We start from the raw sequence: 17,673 nt of genomic DNA, 5'->3' as shown, positions 1-17,673 counted from the left end.
AATCTGTCCCATGGACAAGTAGATATTTTATTAAATTTCACACCCCTGCACTGACAGGAAAAGGAAGAGCCTGCTCTTTGATTCAGTGATACATCAGAAGGAAGAGTCCTGGAAACATCTCAAGAAGGAAAATGGGGCTGATAAGAGACTAAGAAGGAGTAGGGCTGCGGATCTGTGATTAACCTTTATATGCACATATCACTGTTGATGACAACCAGGTGTGAATTCTGGCCAAATTGTGTTGTAGACACTCAGCTTTGGAGTCGTACCTGCATTGGGAGACCTCTATCATGAAGGAAGATGGAAAGGAGAAGCACCGACTTCAAAAGAGATTTTGTATCAACTAAGTTGTGAGACTTGTTATAGGAGGATTGCGAGTGATCCTGCTGAGGAACTTAAAACTGAAATAGCTTTGATTACCAAAAGGATTTACAGCTGGGTTTTTGAGTACCAATCAATACCTGTTCCTGAATAAGGAACACCCCAGGTTACCCGTGATATATACTTTAACCAAGATACAGAAGAGACTGATAGATCCGCCCCTGTAGACCTGTTGTATCAGGGTGTGGATCTGTTTTGGAACCAGCGTGCCAATATTTGGATTTTTTCCCTCAACCCTTTTGTACGTTTACCTATGGTATACATTAGAGATAACATGCATGATATTAATTTGTTTGAGGGTATGCCGTTTGATGAATTTACTGACATTATAACTATGGATGTACAGTCAGCGTATACTAATTTTCCACAATCTGAAGCTTTTCAAGTAACAAAACTGAGGAGATTGATCTATCAAAGAATTATTTCTATTTGACACTTGATTTTACCTTCAAAGCAAAGAAGTAGCAATGGGGACAGGCTTTGGCCTGAACTTAGCTAATTTGTTCATGGCTGACTACGAGGGAAGCCATATTTTTGGTAAAGAAATTATCTTCAGAGGCAACCTAATGAGATGGTCCAGATATATAGATGATGTGTTATTAATTGGAAAGGGGTCCATTGATGACTTATGTGGCTTCCACTCATAGCTTAACACCAGGTCAATTGACACCCAGTTTACTTTAGAGAGTAGTAAAACCAACATCCCATTCTTAGATCTCCAGGTTGGTGTGGAAGAAGGAATTTTGTTTATCATTGAAAGGAATTCCCTACTTCACTACAGCAGTAGTCACCCTATGAATCTTTGAAATAACTTGTCATTTGGGCAGTTTTTACAGATCTGAAGAACCTGCACTAGACATGTAGATTATTTCACTGAGTCAGACACACTAATAAACAGGCTAATTGAAGGGGGTACCCAAGAAAACTGGTAAAACAGGCCAGAAAAGGAGCATGGTTCCAGCACAGGCACTTTATTTTGGATCGCAAAATAGAGACAATACTATGGCTGTATTAGTGTGTGTTACCACTTTTAATCCGCACAGTAATGAGAATTAAAATAGTGAAACATCTTTGGGGTCTGGTGGAAGACCCACCTCACTAAAATATGATTCCCCCTTTTTTCTTTTAAGCAGGGTCGAAATCTGAAAGATACTTTTGTTAAGGCAGCTTTACCAAGGCCCACAACACCTTCCCTTTGCTCATTGTGGGGTCTCCCAGCAATGTTAGGTCATTTCAAGTGTGGTGACTGCTCAGCATGTAAGTTCAGTTTGAGTACAAACAGTTTTAATTTGGCGATGAAATCATCAAATTATCTTTTTTCAGTAATTGCAACACCAAGGATGTAATTAATCTATGCAATTTGTTGTTTGTGCTCATTAATCGATATTGGACAAACAACACAGAAGGTTAAATGTAGGATTCTACAACACAGAAGTAGAATCCAGTGTGGTACTGCGGGCACACCTCTGGTTGAACATTATCAAAGGCTCAAACATAATAGCAATTATCTTAAATGGCAAGGCATCGAGAAAGTTTCAATTGGACCCAGAGTTGGGGACAAAACCACCCTCTTATGCAGGCGAGTTGTTTTACATGGACACATGCGGTACAATTGGAGGAGACTAGAGGACTGGAGACGAGCCTCGTTGCCATGAGCATTTTTTTAAATGGGTGACTTTTTACTTATAAACCACTGATTAGGGCCAATAAATCACTTGCCCATTATTTCCACTCAAAGGAATTTATCTTTGATCAGCAGTATCCTTGATGGGGCGATGCACGGTTGAGCTGACCTCATTATGAATGATTCTCTGGTGGGAATATTTAAGCAAATATTTTTTCAAAGGGTGTAGTAATTATACCTCCACTGTAGAGGTTATTCTCAAGTAGGGACCATTTCTTTGGTATGTATGCTCTTAGCCCTATTCTGACAGCTTTTTTCACGTGTCTGATGTTGTTTTGTGCTGATTTACGATGAAGCAGTTGTTAGCCTCATTCTCTGTCTCACTCGTAGATTTTTTCTTAAGGGTAGTGTGGGTGTTTAGCACTAAAGTTGGTTGTTCATGCGTGAACAGTACAAGATTTTCTTCTTATTACTGACTCTGGCCACTAGATTGGGCTCGGGTCCTACAGCGTGCACGTTACATGAAATTAGAAAGCTTTTAATTGGCGTTCTCCGGCGTGCCATGCGCTTATCTCTGTCTGCTTAAGAGTTGTTCCGCCCGGTTTATGTGTTCCGCTGAAGGAGTCGCAGTGAGTGTGTTTTGCTTGACAGATTGCTTCTATACAAGACTTTGCCTCGTTTGATTAGTAACATAGCTTTCATTTGCCCAGTGCATTTTTATGTTTTAGTCATTATCAAGCACTATGAGGTTACCTGATGTAATAATATGACAAAAGTGATTTTAGATGTTTTTAGATTTTACATGAGACACAGTTGGTATGATATAGTGTCCGTCTGTTAGGATATCTTCTCTTACATTTGGATTAGACTTTTTCCATAGATGTATTGTGACGGTCCCATGATCTTTGGATATGTTTTTGGGCACATTGTGAAGTATAAATGAGTTATACATCAACTATGGACATTTTCAAATGTGAGCTTTTCATATTTGTTCACCCCACACAGGCCTGGTGCCAGTTTGAGTTTGAGCTCATCATGGTGGTATGATACTTATTGGTGGTTGTTTATACCAGATCTTGGAGGAGATTTGTATATGTAGCATGTTGTGGGTAAGTCTTTTGCTTGATAATTGTTTTGGTCCACTGTGGATACAATCATGGTGGGGGCCATGTGCAACTTGTGGAATTCACTTCATCAAGGCTTTAGGCCTTATTATGGTGTTTGATCCATATTTCGTTTCTTTTGGGTGCTTCCTTTTGTATTTCCTTGGTCCTGATGATGACCCTCTGGCAATTGATTTACCCATAGGTTTGAAACATCAACAATAATTTACTGTGGAATGTGGCTTGAAAAAAAGTGGTTATTTTAAGACATGCAAACAATGTTTACTGCATGATTCTGAACATCAAATGAATTATCAGGCACAGTTTTACATGTACATATTTATGGATGCACTTTTTCACCCGTTCACTTATTAGGTGCACCATCACAGAGTAGGAGTACCTCATTTTAGATTGTTACATTTACCTAGGACAACACCATTGTAATACGTTTTTTTATGTGTTTTTACTAATAAGAACAGATTTATGTATACATAAAAATATGAATAAATGATTAGAGTAAATTAACGACATCGAAAGAAGAAAACGTTTTTTACACAATTAATTTGGATATACTTTACCTTTTGGGTGGATGAAGTTTGCTGTGGAAGTCAAGGCTGACACGTCCCCCGCAGGGCCCTATTGTTTTTTTTTGTTTTTTTTTTGTTTTTTTTATCCATTTATTGTGGTCCATGGGTTACAGGGTTACACATTATTGTTTTATATAGACTTAAAATGAAGCAGAACCTTAAAGTAAAAATTCAAAGCTTCAGACTCTAAATCACATTTGGTGTCTGGAAAAGGGCTATAAGAAAGGGAGCCTAAGTCCTCAAAAGCGTATCTGCCAAGCAGTCAGACTGGCTGTGTGAGAAGAGGAAGCTGTGCAAAACTTCTGCCTGTGACCAGGGCTGGGGGCCAACACCTGTTAGTCTCCCTGCTGGGTGAAGGGACTTTACCCAGTTAAACCAAGAACACCAAGTCTGGTGCACCAGCTCCTTCTGGCTTGCAAAGACCAGTGTACCCTGTGAGGAAGAGGAGAGCATTGGAGGGAGGAAGGTCCTAACATGAGGTCTTCTTGGGCAAGGTATGAGAATTTGCACCAAACTCGCTGTCACCAGTGTGAAAGATTGTTTTTGGTGACCCCATTTGTCAGGAGAGGGCCACCATATACCAAACCTTGTGCTGAGTGACGTGTGAGTCTTGCTATGCCCGTACCACCGTACTGTGATGACCCTGTGTACCAGAGAGGGCTACTGGTAATGCTACCACTTCAGGGAGGGCCGGGGCTTGTGACCGTCTGGGACAGGGCACTTATGCTGGAAGAGCCAGCACCTATATAACAATGTACTACAGCAACCCAGTTTGCCAGGAGGAGCTGCCGATGCCAACGTTGCCAATGGATTTTGGCCACCTCCCTAAGAAGAGACTGAGGCTATGATCTGCAGGTTGGACCCACTCTGCAAGCATAGTTGCATGCACCTCAAGTATTGAAAACTCTGAGAGCTCAGAGAACTTGCGGTTAAAGAGCCTATGTCGTGGTAGCTGGCAGTACACTGTAAGATGGTCTTTGAGGTCTTTTTCTACCTGCAGTAATTTCACATCTGCGTTGATTAGCCTACTAAAATTAACGTATCTCACATAAAGAACCAAGTGACATGTTTTATAATTTGTATATTTATGTATCACATATCTGTGATTTTCTTCTTGCGACCACTCAAAATTGAACATAAAATAGTAATGACGTTGTTGTATAGCACTTAATACCACTAAGTTTGCCATTTCAAAGTATTGTAAATAATTACTCTTACTTTCTGACTCTGTCCAATCTTAAACATATGTGTACTTTGGATCTTTAACCCCTTCGCTGCCAGGCCTTTTCCCCCTTCTGTGGCGAGACTTTTTTTGGCTATTTGGGGCAGTTCGCACTTAGGCCCTCATAACTTTTTGTTCACATAAGCTACCCACGCCAAATTTACGTCCTTTTTTTCCAACATCCTAGGGATTCTAGAGGTACCCAGACTTTGTGGGTTCCCCTGAAGGAGACCAAGAAATTAGCCAAAATACAGTGAAAATTTTGTTTTTTTTTTAAAAAAAATGGGAAAAAGGGGCTGCAGGAAGCAGCTTGTGGTTTTTCCCCTGAAAATGGCATCAACAAAGGGTTTGCGGTGGCAAGATCACCATCTTCCCAGCTTTCAGGAACAGGCAGACTTGAATTGGAAAACCCAATTTTTCAATACAATTTTGACATTTTACTGGGACATACCCCATTTTTACTATTTTCTGTGCTTTCAGCCTCCTTCCAGTTAGTGACCAAAATGGGTGAGAAACCAATGCTGGATCCTGGAAATTTCTGAAAAGTAGACATAATTCTGAATTCAGCAAGGAGTCATTTGTGTAGATCCTACAAGAGTTTCCTACAGAAAATAACAGCTGAATTAAAAAAATATTGAAATTGAGGTGAAAAAAACAGCAATTTTTCTCCACGTTTTACTCTATAACATTTTCCTGCAATGTCAGATTTTTGAAAGCAATATACTGTTACGTCAGCTGGACTCTTCTGGTTGCGGGAATATATAGGGCTTGTAGGTTCATTAAGAACTCTAGGTACCCAGAGCCAATAAATGAGCAGCACTTTGCAATGGGTTTTTATTCTATACTGGGTATACAGCAATTAATTTGCTGAAATATAAAAAGTGAAAAATAGGTATCAAGAAAACCTTTGTATTTCCAAAATGGCCACAAGATAAGGTGTTGAGAAGCAGTGGTTATTTGCACATCTCTGAATTCCGGGGTGCCCGTACTAGCATGTGAATTACAGGGCATTTCTCAAATGGACGTCTTTTTGACACCCTGCCTTACATTTGGAAGGAAAAAATGTAGAGAAAGACAAGGGGCAATAACACTTGTTTTGCTATTATGTGTTCCCCCAAGTCTCCCAATATAAATGGTACCTCACTTGTGTGGGTAGGCCTAGCATCCGCGACAAGAAACGCCCCAAAACGCAATGTGGACACATCACATTTTTTTAAAGAAAACAGAGGTGTTTTTTGCAAAGTGCCTACCTGTAGATTGTGACCTCTAGCTCAGCCGGCACGTAGGGAACCTACCAAACCTGTGCATTTTTGAAAACTAGAGACCTAGGGGAATCCAAGATGGGGTGACTTGTGGGGCTCTGACCAGGTTCTGTTACCCAGAATCCTTTGCAAACCTCAAAATTTGACCAAAAAAACACCTTTTCCTCTCATTTCGGTGACAGAACGTTCTGGAATCTGAGAGGAGCCACAAATTTCCTTCCACCCAGCATTCCCCCAAGTCTCCCGATAAAAATGGTACCTCACTTGTGTGGGTAGGCCTAGCGCCCACGAAAGGAAATGGCTCAAAACACAACGTGGACACATCAAAATTATCAAATACAAAACTACCTGTTTTTGCAGGGGGGCACCTGCGTTTTTGGTCCTGGGCTCAGCAGCCTTCTAGGGAAACCTACCAAACCCAGACATTTCTGAAAACTAGACACCCAAGGGAGTCCAGTGAGGTGTGACTTGCGTGGATCCCCCAATGTTTTCTTACCCAGAATCCTCAGCAGACCTCAAATTTAGCTAAAGAAATCACATTTTTCCCCACATTTATGTGTGGGATCACCGCACTGGGACACATTTCATACCACCCAATGTTCCCCTCAGTCTCCCGGTAAAAAGTATACCTCATTTGTGTAGGTGGGCCAAGTGCTTGTGAAAGGGAAGAGCCAAAAACATGTCGATATTGAGGGGGAACAAATGGGGTCCAAAAGGGCAGTTTGCAAAAAATATTTTTAGGCTGACAAGTGCAGCAGAATTTTTATCGGTATAGATGAGACAATGCTGGGTGTTAGGAATTTTGTGGATTCCTGCAGATTCCGGAAGGTTCCATCACAAAAACGTGGGAAAAATGTGTGATTTCCCGCAAAGTTGGAGGTTTGCAGGGGATTGTGGGTACAAAAATGGTGCGGGGTGCATGTGAAACAAATCACCCAGATGTTTAGTTTTCAGATGTGTCTAGGTCTTGTGGATTTTTCTACATGGCAGCGTCCCAAAGTCCATAAAGTGCAGCCCTCACCATTCCAAGTGGGACGATTTTGAGAGTAAGCCAAGTTCTCATAGCCCAAATGTAAAACTAAAACCCAAAATAATCAAATGTCTTCTTGCTTGCTGTGGGCTAAGATGTTTTAGAGTGCGGGGGAGAGCTGAAAGACTGTTACCCCCTTCAGTTAAGGTGGGGGGTGTAACCAGGCCCGTACTGGTTGGTAGCCACCACCCCAATACATAGATATTGTTTTTTATTCCCTGGCATCTAGTAGACTTTCTGCCCGCCTGGGGTGTGGATCAGGGGTAATTGCCCCATCTGCCCACTAGTGGGCAGAACAACTTTGGCCCCATTTATTTGGGGTGGGGGTATGGCCATACCCCCACCCTCTTATTTTTGGAAAAAAATCTTCCCTGACCTCTGGTGGGCTTTCTGCCCCCCCTCCCTTGGGGCAGATGGGCCTTCCAAAAATAGGCCCATCTGCCCCCAATGAGGGGTAGATATGGCCAACAGTAATGTGCTCCCATGGGGAGCGACCCTTACCCAAGGGGCTGCCTCCCTAAAGAAAACACACGCATACACACACACCAATCCCTGGTGCCTAAGTGGTTTCTGCCCCCATGGCGGCAGAATGGCGTAACAGAAATTGGCCGATCTGCCCCCAAGGGCGGCAGAAATGGTCTAAATATAATTTGCCCCCAGGGGAGTGACCCATGCTTAATGGGTCGCACCCCATCTAAAAAAAAAAAACTTAAAAAAAAACAAATTTGCCCTGGCGCCTAGAAGTTTCTGTCTAGGCAGTGTTGTATCCTGAGAAGAGGCAGCACGTTTATTGAGCCTGTTTGACCATAGCTTTGAAAAACTTTTAAATAGTGTTAGTTTTAAATGCATGTCAAAGGTATAGAAGGCCATCATGAGCAAATGGCGCTTCATGAATGAAACAAAAAAAAAAAATACATCTATATCCTCTGTTTGTATTGCCTTTTTTGTAAATGGCAAATTCTTTCTGCTAAAATACTTCTTTTTGTACAGTTTCTTAGAGAAGATATGAAGTACAAAGATGCATCCAGTAAACACAGCCATCTTCACAGGGAGGACAAACACATCACAATTGAGGACCTATGGAAGCGCTGGAAGACGTCAGAAGGTAAGAACTCAGTAATGTGTAGACGTCTTTCAAAATCTTTTTTAAATCTGAAAGTAAATATAACTAAACAACCTATACCTCACTGGTCGCAAATGTGCCAGTAAATCCAATCCCTTTTCAAACCTCTGTTAAGGATGGCAGTTCTAAGCAGTGCGGTAAACACCAACCCCCCGCAGTTCCCCTATGATGAAATTTGGCAGCACAAACCTGTTAAAAGTTACAGTGGGAAAATATTTTGTATAATCCTGTACATACCCAGTACTTGGTGCAAAAAGCATCAGATATAATTTTGTGATTTCCGTAGGGGAAGAAATTGGAGGGATTAGAGCACTTGATATATATCGCACCCATGGTATCATGTCACAGGCTAGCTCATGGTATTTATTTATTGAAAGGCAATTTTTTCAATATTTCGCTGTATAAACCCCCTCTCATAATTCCTGCAAGAGCACCATTGATTTTTGGAAAAGGGACATCATTGATTATTGTTGTCATCCCTTATCAATCTATGGCAGCTAGTGAAAATGTTACTTATTGCCGCAACTGAGGAATATAGTGTTTTAGGACTCTTACCATGGGGGTAAGACTGCTTTGTTTTGGGTGGCAGCACCACAGCGTGTGGGTAACTGAGTCAGTCCCACACCGCCTGGAAGCTGTAGGTCTGACATTTTCGGCGAGCTAGCAGCACCAGACTCAGACCCCAAAAGTAAAGGTGATTTGTGGCAGCCTGATGCATGACAGTCTGACTCCTGAGGGAAGGCGTGGTGGGACAAATCTTACCCCTTTCTCTCATTTGCACAAGTCTCATAGAGAAATGCAGGGTAGATTTCAATATATTTTGTTGAAGCAACTGTAATCTATGTTTACAAAAAAAAAAAAAAAAAGCATGAGCTGCAATTATTAGGAAGATGAAACATAATTCAGTTATGATTGTGACCATTAGAATAGAACATATAAACAGTCCCAGCATCCTAACGTAACCATAAATATAGTGATTTCTACCTACACTTGTGGCATCTAATATGAGAGCATAGCAGTCGTAGCCCTTCTGCCCATATTAGTCAATGAAAGGACCCCATACCTGGAAAGCAAGGGTCTGCCTTTGGGCTGCTGACAGTCCTCCTATTTGGCTAGAGAGACAAGGCCAAGTCCAGCAAAGCTGCGAGAAAGTGGCACAGAGTGTAAGATGGCTGTCTGGAATGTCACCTTTGTAGGAAAGTACCATCTTGCCTGCCATATTGCCCCCATTTTTACTTGTGTGTCAGTTTGTTTTTGCCTCCCTCACTGGGATCCTGCTAGCCAGGACCCCAGTGCTCATAGTTTGTGGCCTAAATGTGTTCCCTGTTGGTGCCTAACTGTGTCACTGAGGCTCTGCTAACCAGAACCTCAGTGCCTATGCTCTCTCTGTCTTTAAAATTGTCACTGCAGGCTAGTGACCATTTTTACCAATTCTAATTGGCACACTGGGACACCCTTATAATTCCCTAGTAAATGGTACCTAGGTACCCAGGGTATTGGGGTTCCAGGAGATCCCTATGGGCTGCAGCATTTCTTTTGCCACCCATAGGGAGCTCAGACAATTCTTACACAGGACTGCCACTGCAGCCTGAGTGAAATAACGTCCACGTTATTTCACAGCCGTTTTACACTGCACCTAAGTAACTTATAAGTCACTTATATGTCTAACCCTCCCTTAGTGAAGGTTAGGTGCAAAGTTACTAAGTGTGAGAGCACCTTGGCACTAGCCAAGGTGCCCCCACAAAGTTCAGGGCAATTTCCCCAGACTTTGTGAGTGCGGGGACACCATTACACGCGTGCACTACATATAGGTCAATACCTATATGTAGCTTCACAATGGTAACTCCGAATATGGCAATGTAACATGCCTAAGATCATGGAATTGTCCCCCGATGCCAAATCTGGTATTGGGGTGCCAATTCCATGCATCCCAGGAGCTCCAGCATAGACCCCGGTTACTGTCAAACCAGCTCTCTGGGGTTTTCACTGCAGCTACCGCTACTGCCAACCCACAGACAGGCTTCTGCCCTCCTGGGGTCTGGGCAGCCCAGTCCCAGGAAGGCAGAACAAAGGATTTCCTCTGAGAGCGGGTGTTACACCCTCTCCCTTTGGAAATAGGTGTTAAGGGCCTGAGAGGAGTAGCCTCTCCTGGCCTCTGGGAATGCTTTGAAGGGCACAGATGGTGCCCTCCTTGCATAAACCAGTCTACACTGGTTCAGGGATGCCCCTGCTCTGGTGCGAAACTGGACAAAGGAAAGGGGAGTGACCACTCCCCTGTCCATCACCACCCCAGGGGTGGTGCCCAGAACTCCTCCAGTGTGTCCCAGACCTCTGCTATCTTGGATCCAGAGGTGTGAGGGCACAATGGAGGCCTCTGAGTGGCCAGTGCCAGCAGGTGAAGTCAGAGAACCCTCCTGATAGGTGCTTACCTGACTAGGTGGCCAATCCTCCTCTGAGGGCTATTTAGGGTCTCTCCTGTGGGCTTCTCTTCAGATAACGAATGCAAGAGCTCACCAGAGTTCCTCTGCATCTCCCTCTTCGACTTCTGCGAAGGATCGACCGCTGACTGCTCCAGGATGCCGGCAAAATTGCAACAAAGTAGCAAAAAGACTACTAGCGACGTTGTAGCGCCTAGTCGCTTTCTCGACTGTTTCCTGGTGGTGCATGCTCCGGGGGGCTGTCTGCCTTGACCCTGCACTGAAAGCTGAGAAGAAAGCTCCCGTGGGTCGACTGAATCTTTCCCCTGCTACCGCAGGCACCAAACTTCTGCTTCACTGGTCTTCTGTGTCCCCTCTCATCTTGACGAGCGTGGTCCTGGAACACAGGAGCTGGGTCCAAGTGACCCCGACAGTCCATTGGTCCATCTTTCCAAATTTGGTGGAGGGAAGTCCTTGCCTCATCACGCCAGACATTAATCCTGTGTACTGCGTGAACTGCAGCTGCTAGGGCTTCTGTGCACTTTTGCAAGGAATCCTTTGTGCACAGTACAGCCCAGGTCCCCAGCACTCCGTCCTGCATTGCTCAACTCGCTGAGTTGACCACTGGCTTCGTGGGACCCTCCTTTGTAGTGTTTAGAAGTCTGCCATGCTCAGTTCTCTTGAACCCATGTTCAAGTGCTTCTGCGGGTGCTGCCTACTTCTGCGTGGGCACTCTGTGTTGCTGAGCGCACCCTCTGTCTCCTCCTCCAAGGGGCGACCTCCTGGTCCTTCTTGGGCTCGGGCAGCACCCATTTTCTTCAACCGCAACCTTTGCAGCTAGCAAGGATTATTTGCGGTCTTTCTGCGTGGCAACAAATCTGCATCCTCCAGCACGCCGTGGGATATCTTCTGTGCAAAGGAGAAGTTTGCGGCATCTTCCGTTGTTGCAGAATCTTCAGCTTCTTCCACCCAGAGGCAGCCATTTTGCACCTTCATCCGGTGTTTAGTGGGCTCCTGCCCCCCTGGACACTTTTGTGACTCTTGGACTTGGTCCCCTTCCTTTGCAGGTCCTCAGGTCCAGGAATCCGTCTTCAGTGCTTTGCAGTCTGTTGTGTTCTTTGCAGAATCTCCTATCATGACTTTAGTGTTTCTGGGGAAGTAGGGTAACTTTACTCCTACTTTTCAGGGTCTTGGGTTTGGGTATCTTGGACACCCTTAGTGTTTCCTTACACTCCTAGCGACCCTCTACACACTACACTAGGCCTGGGGCCCCTAAGTGGTTCGCATTCCACTTTCTTAGTATATGGTTTGTGTTGCCCCTAGGCCTATTGCATCCTATTGTATTCTACAGTGTTTGCACTACTTTTCTAACTGTTTACTTACCTGAGTTTGTTTTTTGTGTATATTTTGTGTATTTTACTTACCTCCTAAGGGAGTATATCCTCTGAGATCATTTTGGCACATAGTCACTATAATAAAGTACCTTTATTTTTAGTAACTGGGTATTGTGATTCTTATGATATAGTACTATATGATATATGTGGCATAGTAGGAGCTTTGCATGTCTCCTAGTTCAGCCTAAGCTGCTCTGCTATAGCTACCTCTATCAGCCTAAGCTGCTAGAACACTACTCATCTACTAATAAGGGATAACTGGACCTGGCACAAAGTGTAAGTACCATCAGGTACCCACTATAAGCCAGGCCAGCCTCCTACAACCTCTGTGCTCCTTCTGCCTGGGTGGTGTTTTTATAACAAAACATGTTGTGTTCTGAGAACAGGTCTGACGTGAAATGTCTTGGTTTAGAAGGTTGGCTCCGTAACTCTTGGACTGGCAATACTAGGTAGGCTATCATGTACAGCCTTAAAGCATAGGCACAGGATGAATTGTTATGCAAAGGAACTTACAACAATGCTTTTACAGAAAGGCAATTGATTAAAATATAAAAACATTACTGCTAAAAGCAAGCCATGCTAAAATCTAATAAAATAAATAAATTAAATAAAATATGTATCTAGGTAAAGAGGCAAGGGGCACAGGTTCCCATGCAAGGCGCTAAGATGAACCCACGACAATAGGTCTTTAGATATTCCTACCATGGTCCCTTGGTGTGTTCTCACATGTTATTAAGGCAAAAATACTATTTTTTAAATCGACTTTTTGCATCCCTCTATTTCCTAGGATATCTAGTTTTTAGAAATGTGTACAGCTGGCCTAGAAGGAGAGCCATATCTATTTGGTGTAATGAGCTTGCTGAACAGAATGGTTAGTTCTGATGTTTTTCAGGCCCACCATTCAAGATGTGAGAGAAGCCAATTTGTAAAGGCCATTTGTATAAGTCATCTTCCCCCTAACTAGCAGAAAGTGTGCATTTGGTGAGAAAAGTGAGATCACAAAGCAACATGTTTCTCTGCTATGGTAGTTTCTGCCACATGGTATCAGACTCTTGCATCTGAGCCGAGATCCAAACCAAGTACTTCTGTGGACATTTCCATGCCTTTAATCCCAGACACCATGTTTGAATACTCAAAGCCAGGTCTTTCCCTTCCTTTTCAAGTGCTGTTCTCAGGCCTGTCAGCAGAGAAATATTACGCTTTATACCACTTACGGGGTAACTGAAGACAATGTCTTAACTTAAGCTTTTCACACCCCATTTTGACATCTCTGTCAAGTAGACCTTTGACATATATACAAATTAGTTATGAATACATTTGCTTGCCTCGATCTCCAATGTGTTACTATAACACCAGAATATTTCTTTATAACAAGCTAAAGCAGCACGTTACCTTTTTGATGACAATTGTAGTAAGTTACATCACCAACTTTTCTCCTGAAGAGATTATTCCTCAGCAGGTAATTGGGCCATCAATATTGAGCGCAGTGTGGGTACTCCGTTCTATTTTATGAACGACCACAAGCTGATTACCCTTAGTCCCACGAACTCAGTCACCTTGAAGGAAGGATCAGGTTGTTCTTGCTGAAGACTGTTCTCTGCATTTTCACTCCATCTGTGATGGCACACATATGTGACCACAACTTCTTCCTAATAAAGAACATTGAGGCTTTTCATCCAAACACACAGCCTTGTAACCTCAACTTGTTTGTTCTCAACCATGCCTTCCAAGCAGAGAACAAGATGTGTATGTGACGTTGATAGTGTTATGCAGTTCCTACGTTGGTAATAGGATTGCATGTTTAGGATGGCAGATCGGCAAAGCAAGGGATATTGAGCCTACTCATGTAGTTAGTAACTGCCGGCCTAACTCCTGGCTAGCTCACAGTGCCCTACCCAAACCTACAAACCCACCAGGATAAAAGGGAATTATGGCAGCCTGAACATAACACTCCAACTCCCCAGGGAAGCCTTTTATACTGTTAATCATGCATGCCAAGGAGATACAAAAAGATGCAAAATATGTTTTCAATACATTTATTGAAACAATCATTATCTAGCATATAAAGAGTGAGCTGCAATAATTAGGCAAATGAAACAAAGCAAGGTAATCTCCGTGTTTGATGTTGCTAGAGCTTTTTATGGTACTTTGTTATCTCTAAGGTATAGGATTCTACAGCTGTTTCACATAATAGGTGATCCTTCTGGTGTGTTCACAGCAGATAAGTGTACCGGAGGGATAGGTTGAGAACAGGTCACTCTCAAGCTCATAATAATGAATTTCAAGCAACCAGCATTACAGTCCACAAAAGTGCCTTTGAATGTCCGAACTCAACATTTTCTTTTATGGGAAATGATTAAATTAACAGTGTCACTATGTGTCCCATGGGTTAAAATCCTGGAGGCACTTCGAAGGTTGTGTCTGACGCATTCACTCTCTGAGCCCAGGCCTTTCAGTTTGACCGTTGGCGTTTAAGGATGCATGAGATGTAAATGCGGCGCCTCTGCCAAGGTCTCATTTTGTGGATTTATTTAGTGTGTTTAGAGACAAGGTGTCTGATACTTTGGCATTGGTTCAGCATCGTGATAGTGTGGCATATATGGATACTCGGCTAGCCTTTCTATACAGAGTATGTCTTTGTGATAAACAGCCATTTGAGCTGTTAGGTGTCCTTCATCACCATGGTCCACCTCTGCTTCCCTCATTTCCTACCACACTATAGTGCTATTTTAGGCCTACAAATGAAGTGCATGGTCATTACCAGCTACATTTACTGCTGATCCTTGGAAGGAGGTCAGTGAAACCGAGATTAACCATCACCAGGCTTCCTTCCACTCACCCCTTACTATGGACTGTTACATTGATGAACTAGACACTCATAATAGTGGCTGCTAGTAGATAATCTGGATATTTTCTATTTTACGGTAGTATTACATATTAATCTGTGTGCTTACAGGACCTATAAACCTATATTAATTTTGTTTTGCAGAAAAGATGGGTATTGTGCATTAAGATTTGGCAATAACATACATTTAATTAGGATTACAGATTTGCTGAGAAACTGCTTCAGATTATATTCATTTCATAACTTCAGGTGAAAATAGTTACTAGTTAATTTCTAGCATGACCTTGAAAAGGTACCGTACTTTATTTGCACACATTGTTTTTTTACTTATGTGTTTATGTTGGAATCTTAGGAGGCCATTATTTGATATTTGATAACTTGTAAATCCAAATAAACCTATTTTAACCCCGCTGCTATTCTCTGCATTTTCTAAAGGATAAAATAAACTGAACGTGTTTGCCACGATGATATTCATAGTTGGCGATTATTAATTTCCTTTCAACAAAAACAACGTTTTGCAGTCTGTTTACATCCCAGTCTCTTTTTGCTCTGCTCTGAAGGTGGGAGTTTGTGCTGGACAATTAATCCTCTCCTGTGCGCCGTCACCACCTTTCCTGCGCTCTTAGATAAGGAAGGGTTGGGCGAGAACTGGGTTCTCTTGGACAATTGACATCTATGTCTGGCATTTTCACATTCACATCCCAAAGGTAACATGCTTCCTGTTTGGAGGGCCTATTTAATTAGACAAAACCTCATCCATTTCCCTCATTTGAACGTATCACGTCCACATTCCTCAAGTAATTAAAATCAAGCTAGTGTGTGCATTTGTTAACATCTATTTTTTTAGAAGCTCTCTTTTAACTCCACCGTTGATGTATTCTTTAAAACCTAAATTTTCGCACAGTATCCGCTCACAGGTAAGGAGAGGTTCTTCCAAAAACCCACAGTACATTCTGAAAAAGAATAGGTATAAACCCATCTGTGTGTGCTGCATTGCTTATTGGACATGTGCCTCTGAAATATTTGTTTTGTTTGTATTATAGAGCACCAAAATGGTCTTCTAGTGGTCAGATTGTTAGTTCTAGTCTTTAGAAATGCTTAAAATATTTATGGAAGTTGAAAATTGTTGAAGTAGCAAGTGTGCTACGGAGATTATGCATGGCATGTGTAATTAAGTGGAGGTTGTCGCTTCTGCCAATTACCTCGAGGTAAAGGTATAATGTGTCCACGTTTATCTGTTGCCTAGTGAAGAGGAGGCTTCTACTTAGGAAGGACCCCTAGCGTTAGTTGGTTTCAGCAGTCCTTCTTACATCACATCTGTCAGACGTGTCTGGTCAAAGCTGTTTTCAAAATTGTATGCAATTTGTGGTTTCGCTCTATTAATCAGGGAAGGCTTAAGAAACACCCTAGAGCCTTAAGTCCTGTAGTCCTTGCCTAGTGTCCTCAAATTAGTTCTAGAATTGCAGATGATGTTCACTTACTTGAGTTAGTGATACCTTTGTCTTCCAGGGTATGCATGATCTGAAAACTAGGAATCATTTTTGGAGAATCTACTTAGTCCCTTTTTGGTAGATTAGGGTAGCTCCACCTTTCAGATGTTTAAGCAAAATGTGATGAACAGTATCGTAACCTACAGAGAGGTCAGTGGGGCTTAACGCTGCGTGATGCTTTAAGTGCAATGTATGCTCTTTCAGCAAGTCTCAAACAACTAGAAGTCATGTAATATTGTGTTGTTTCATAAGTTGCTGGATCTGCTTGATAAGTATTTTGTTACAGTTCTTAATAACCTAGTGGTAAACCTGTACCTTTGGAGTGATCTGTGAGTTTTTTTTAGATCTTATAGGGATTGTTAAAAATGAGGTCTCTAGTTGGCAATGTTTTACACCCTGTCCAAGTAGGGGCCCTCATTTTAGTCAGGGTAAGGAAATCCCAAAGCTAAGTTAACCCCTGCTCCACCCCCTTGGTAGCTTGGCTCAAGCAGTTAGGCTTATCTCGAGGCAATGTGTAAAGTATTTGTTTGTGTGTGTGTATGTGTGTGTGTGTATATATATATATATATATATATATATATATATATATATACACACAACACAATGGTCTTGTTATGTGAGTATAACAAGACCAAAACAACAAAAATACTACATACACAAGTAAAGATTCGAATTTTCAAAGATGAAATCTTAGTATAGCGCTTAGAAACACATTATCTCCAGTTTATCATCCTGTTACTAACCATAAGTTACCACCAATTTGAACAGGCATCTGCTATGTTAAGTCCAATTTACAGTTGTTCACAATCTACAAGAGGAATACATAAACTTGTGGTCACATTGATAAGATGGTAACTCAATTTCTGGCTGAAGTGGCAGCCCAAGAATCCATATCTAGTTTTAAAATAACTAGAAAATACAAAAATAACTAAAAAGTAACCCCCCAAAATGTAATTACTATGAAGAGAAGGTGTCTATTATTGCCTGAGGTAGCAGCAAAAGGATCTGTGTTAACTGTAGAATCGCTAAAGATAATCCCCCATGTTAGTGGAGAAACCCCTTTTCACATCATTCACTTAAATTTCAAGTGTCACAAGCCAAACAATATATCATCATCAATTAAAGGAAAGAGGAAAAGGGGGACAGTAGTTCCCTATGTTTTGTTATCAAATAATTAAATCCTCACAGGGTGGAA

The 17,673-nt window shown here is 42.2% G+C and overlaps 1 protein-coding gene across 1 annotated transcript in view; it reads left to right on the top strand.

Moving 5' to 3' along the window:
• STIM2 (stromal interaction molecule 2) overlaps positions 1-17,673 on the top strand; it is a 350,713-nt gene that overhangs the window by 205,516 nt on the left and 127,524 nt on the right. Inside the window, exon 3 of the mRNA XM_069202138.1 lies at positions 8,200-8,314. Coding sequence (XP_069058239.1) covers positions 8,200-8,314 — 115 coding nt within the window. The remainder of the gene's footprint in view (positions 1-8,199; positions 8,315-17,673) is intronic.

Source organism: Pleurodeles waltl, chromosome 1_2 (assembly GCF_031143425.1).
Source record: "Pleurodeles waltl isolate 20211129_DDA chromosome 1_2, aPleWal1.hap1.20221129, whole genome shotgun sequence".
In the NCBI taxonomy this organism is placed as follows: domain Eukaryota; kingdom Metazoa; phylum Chordata; class Amphibia; order Caudata; family Salamandridae; genus Pleurodeles; species Pleurodeles waltl.
The sequence above is the reverse complement of the archived record's forward strand: the minus strand, read 5'-3'. Positions and strand labels throughout refer to the sequence as shown.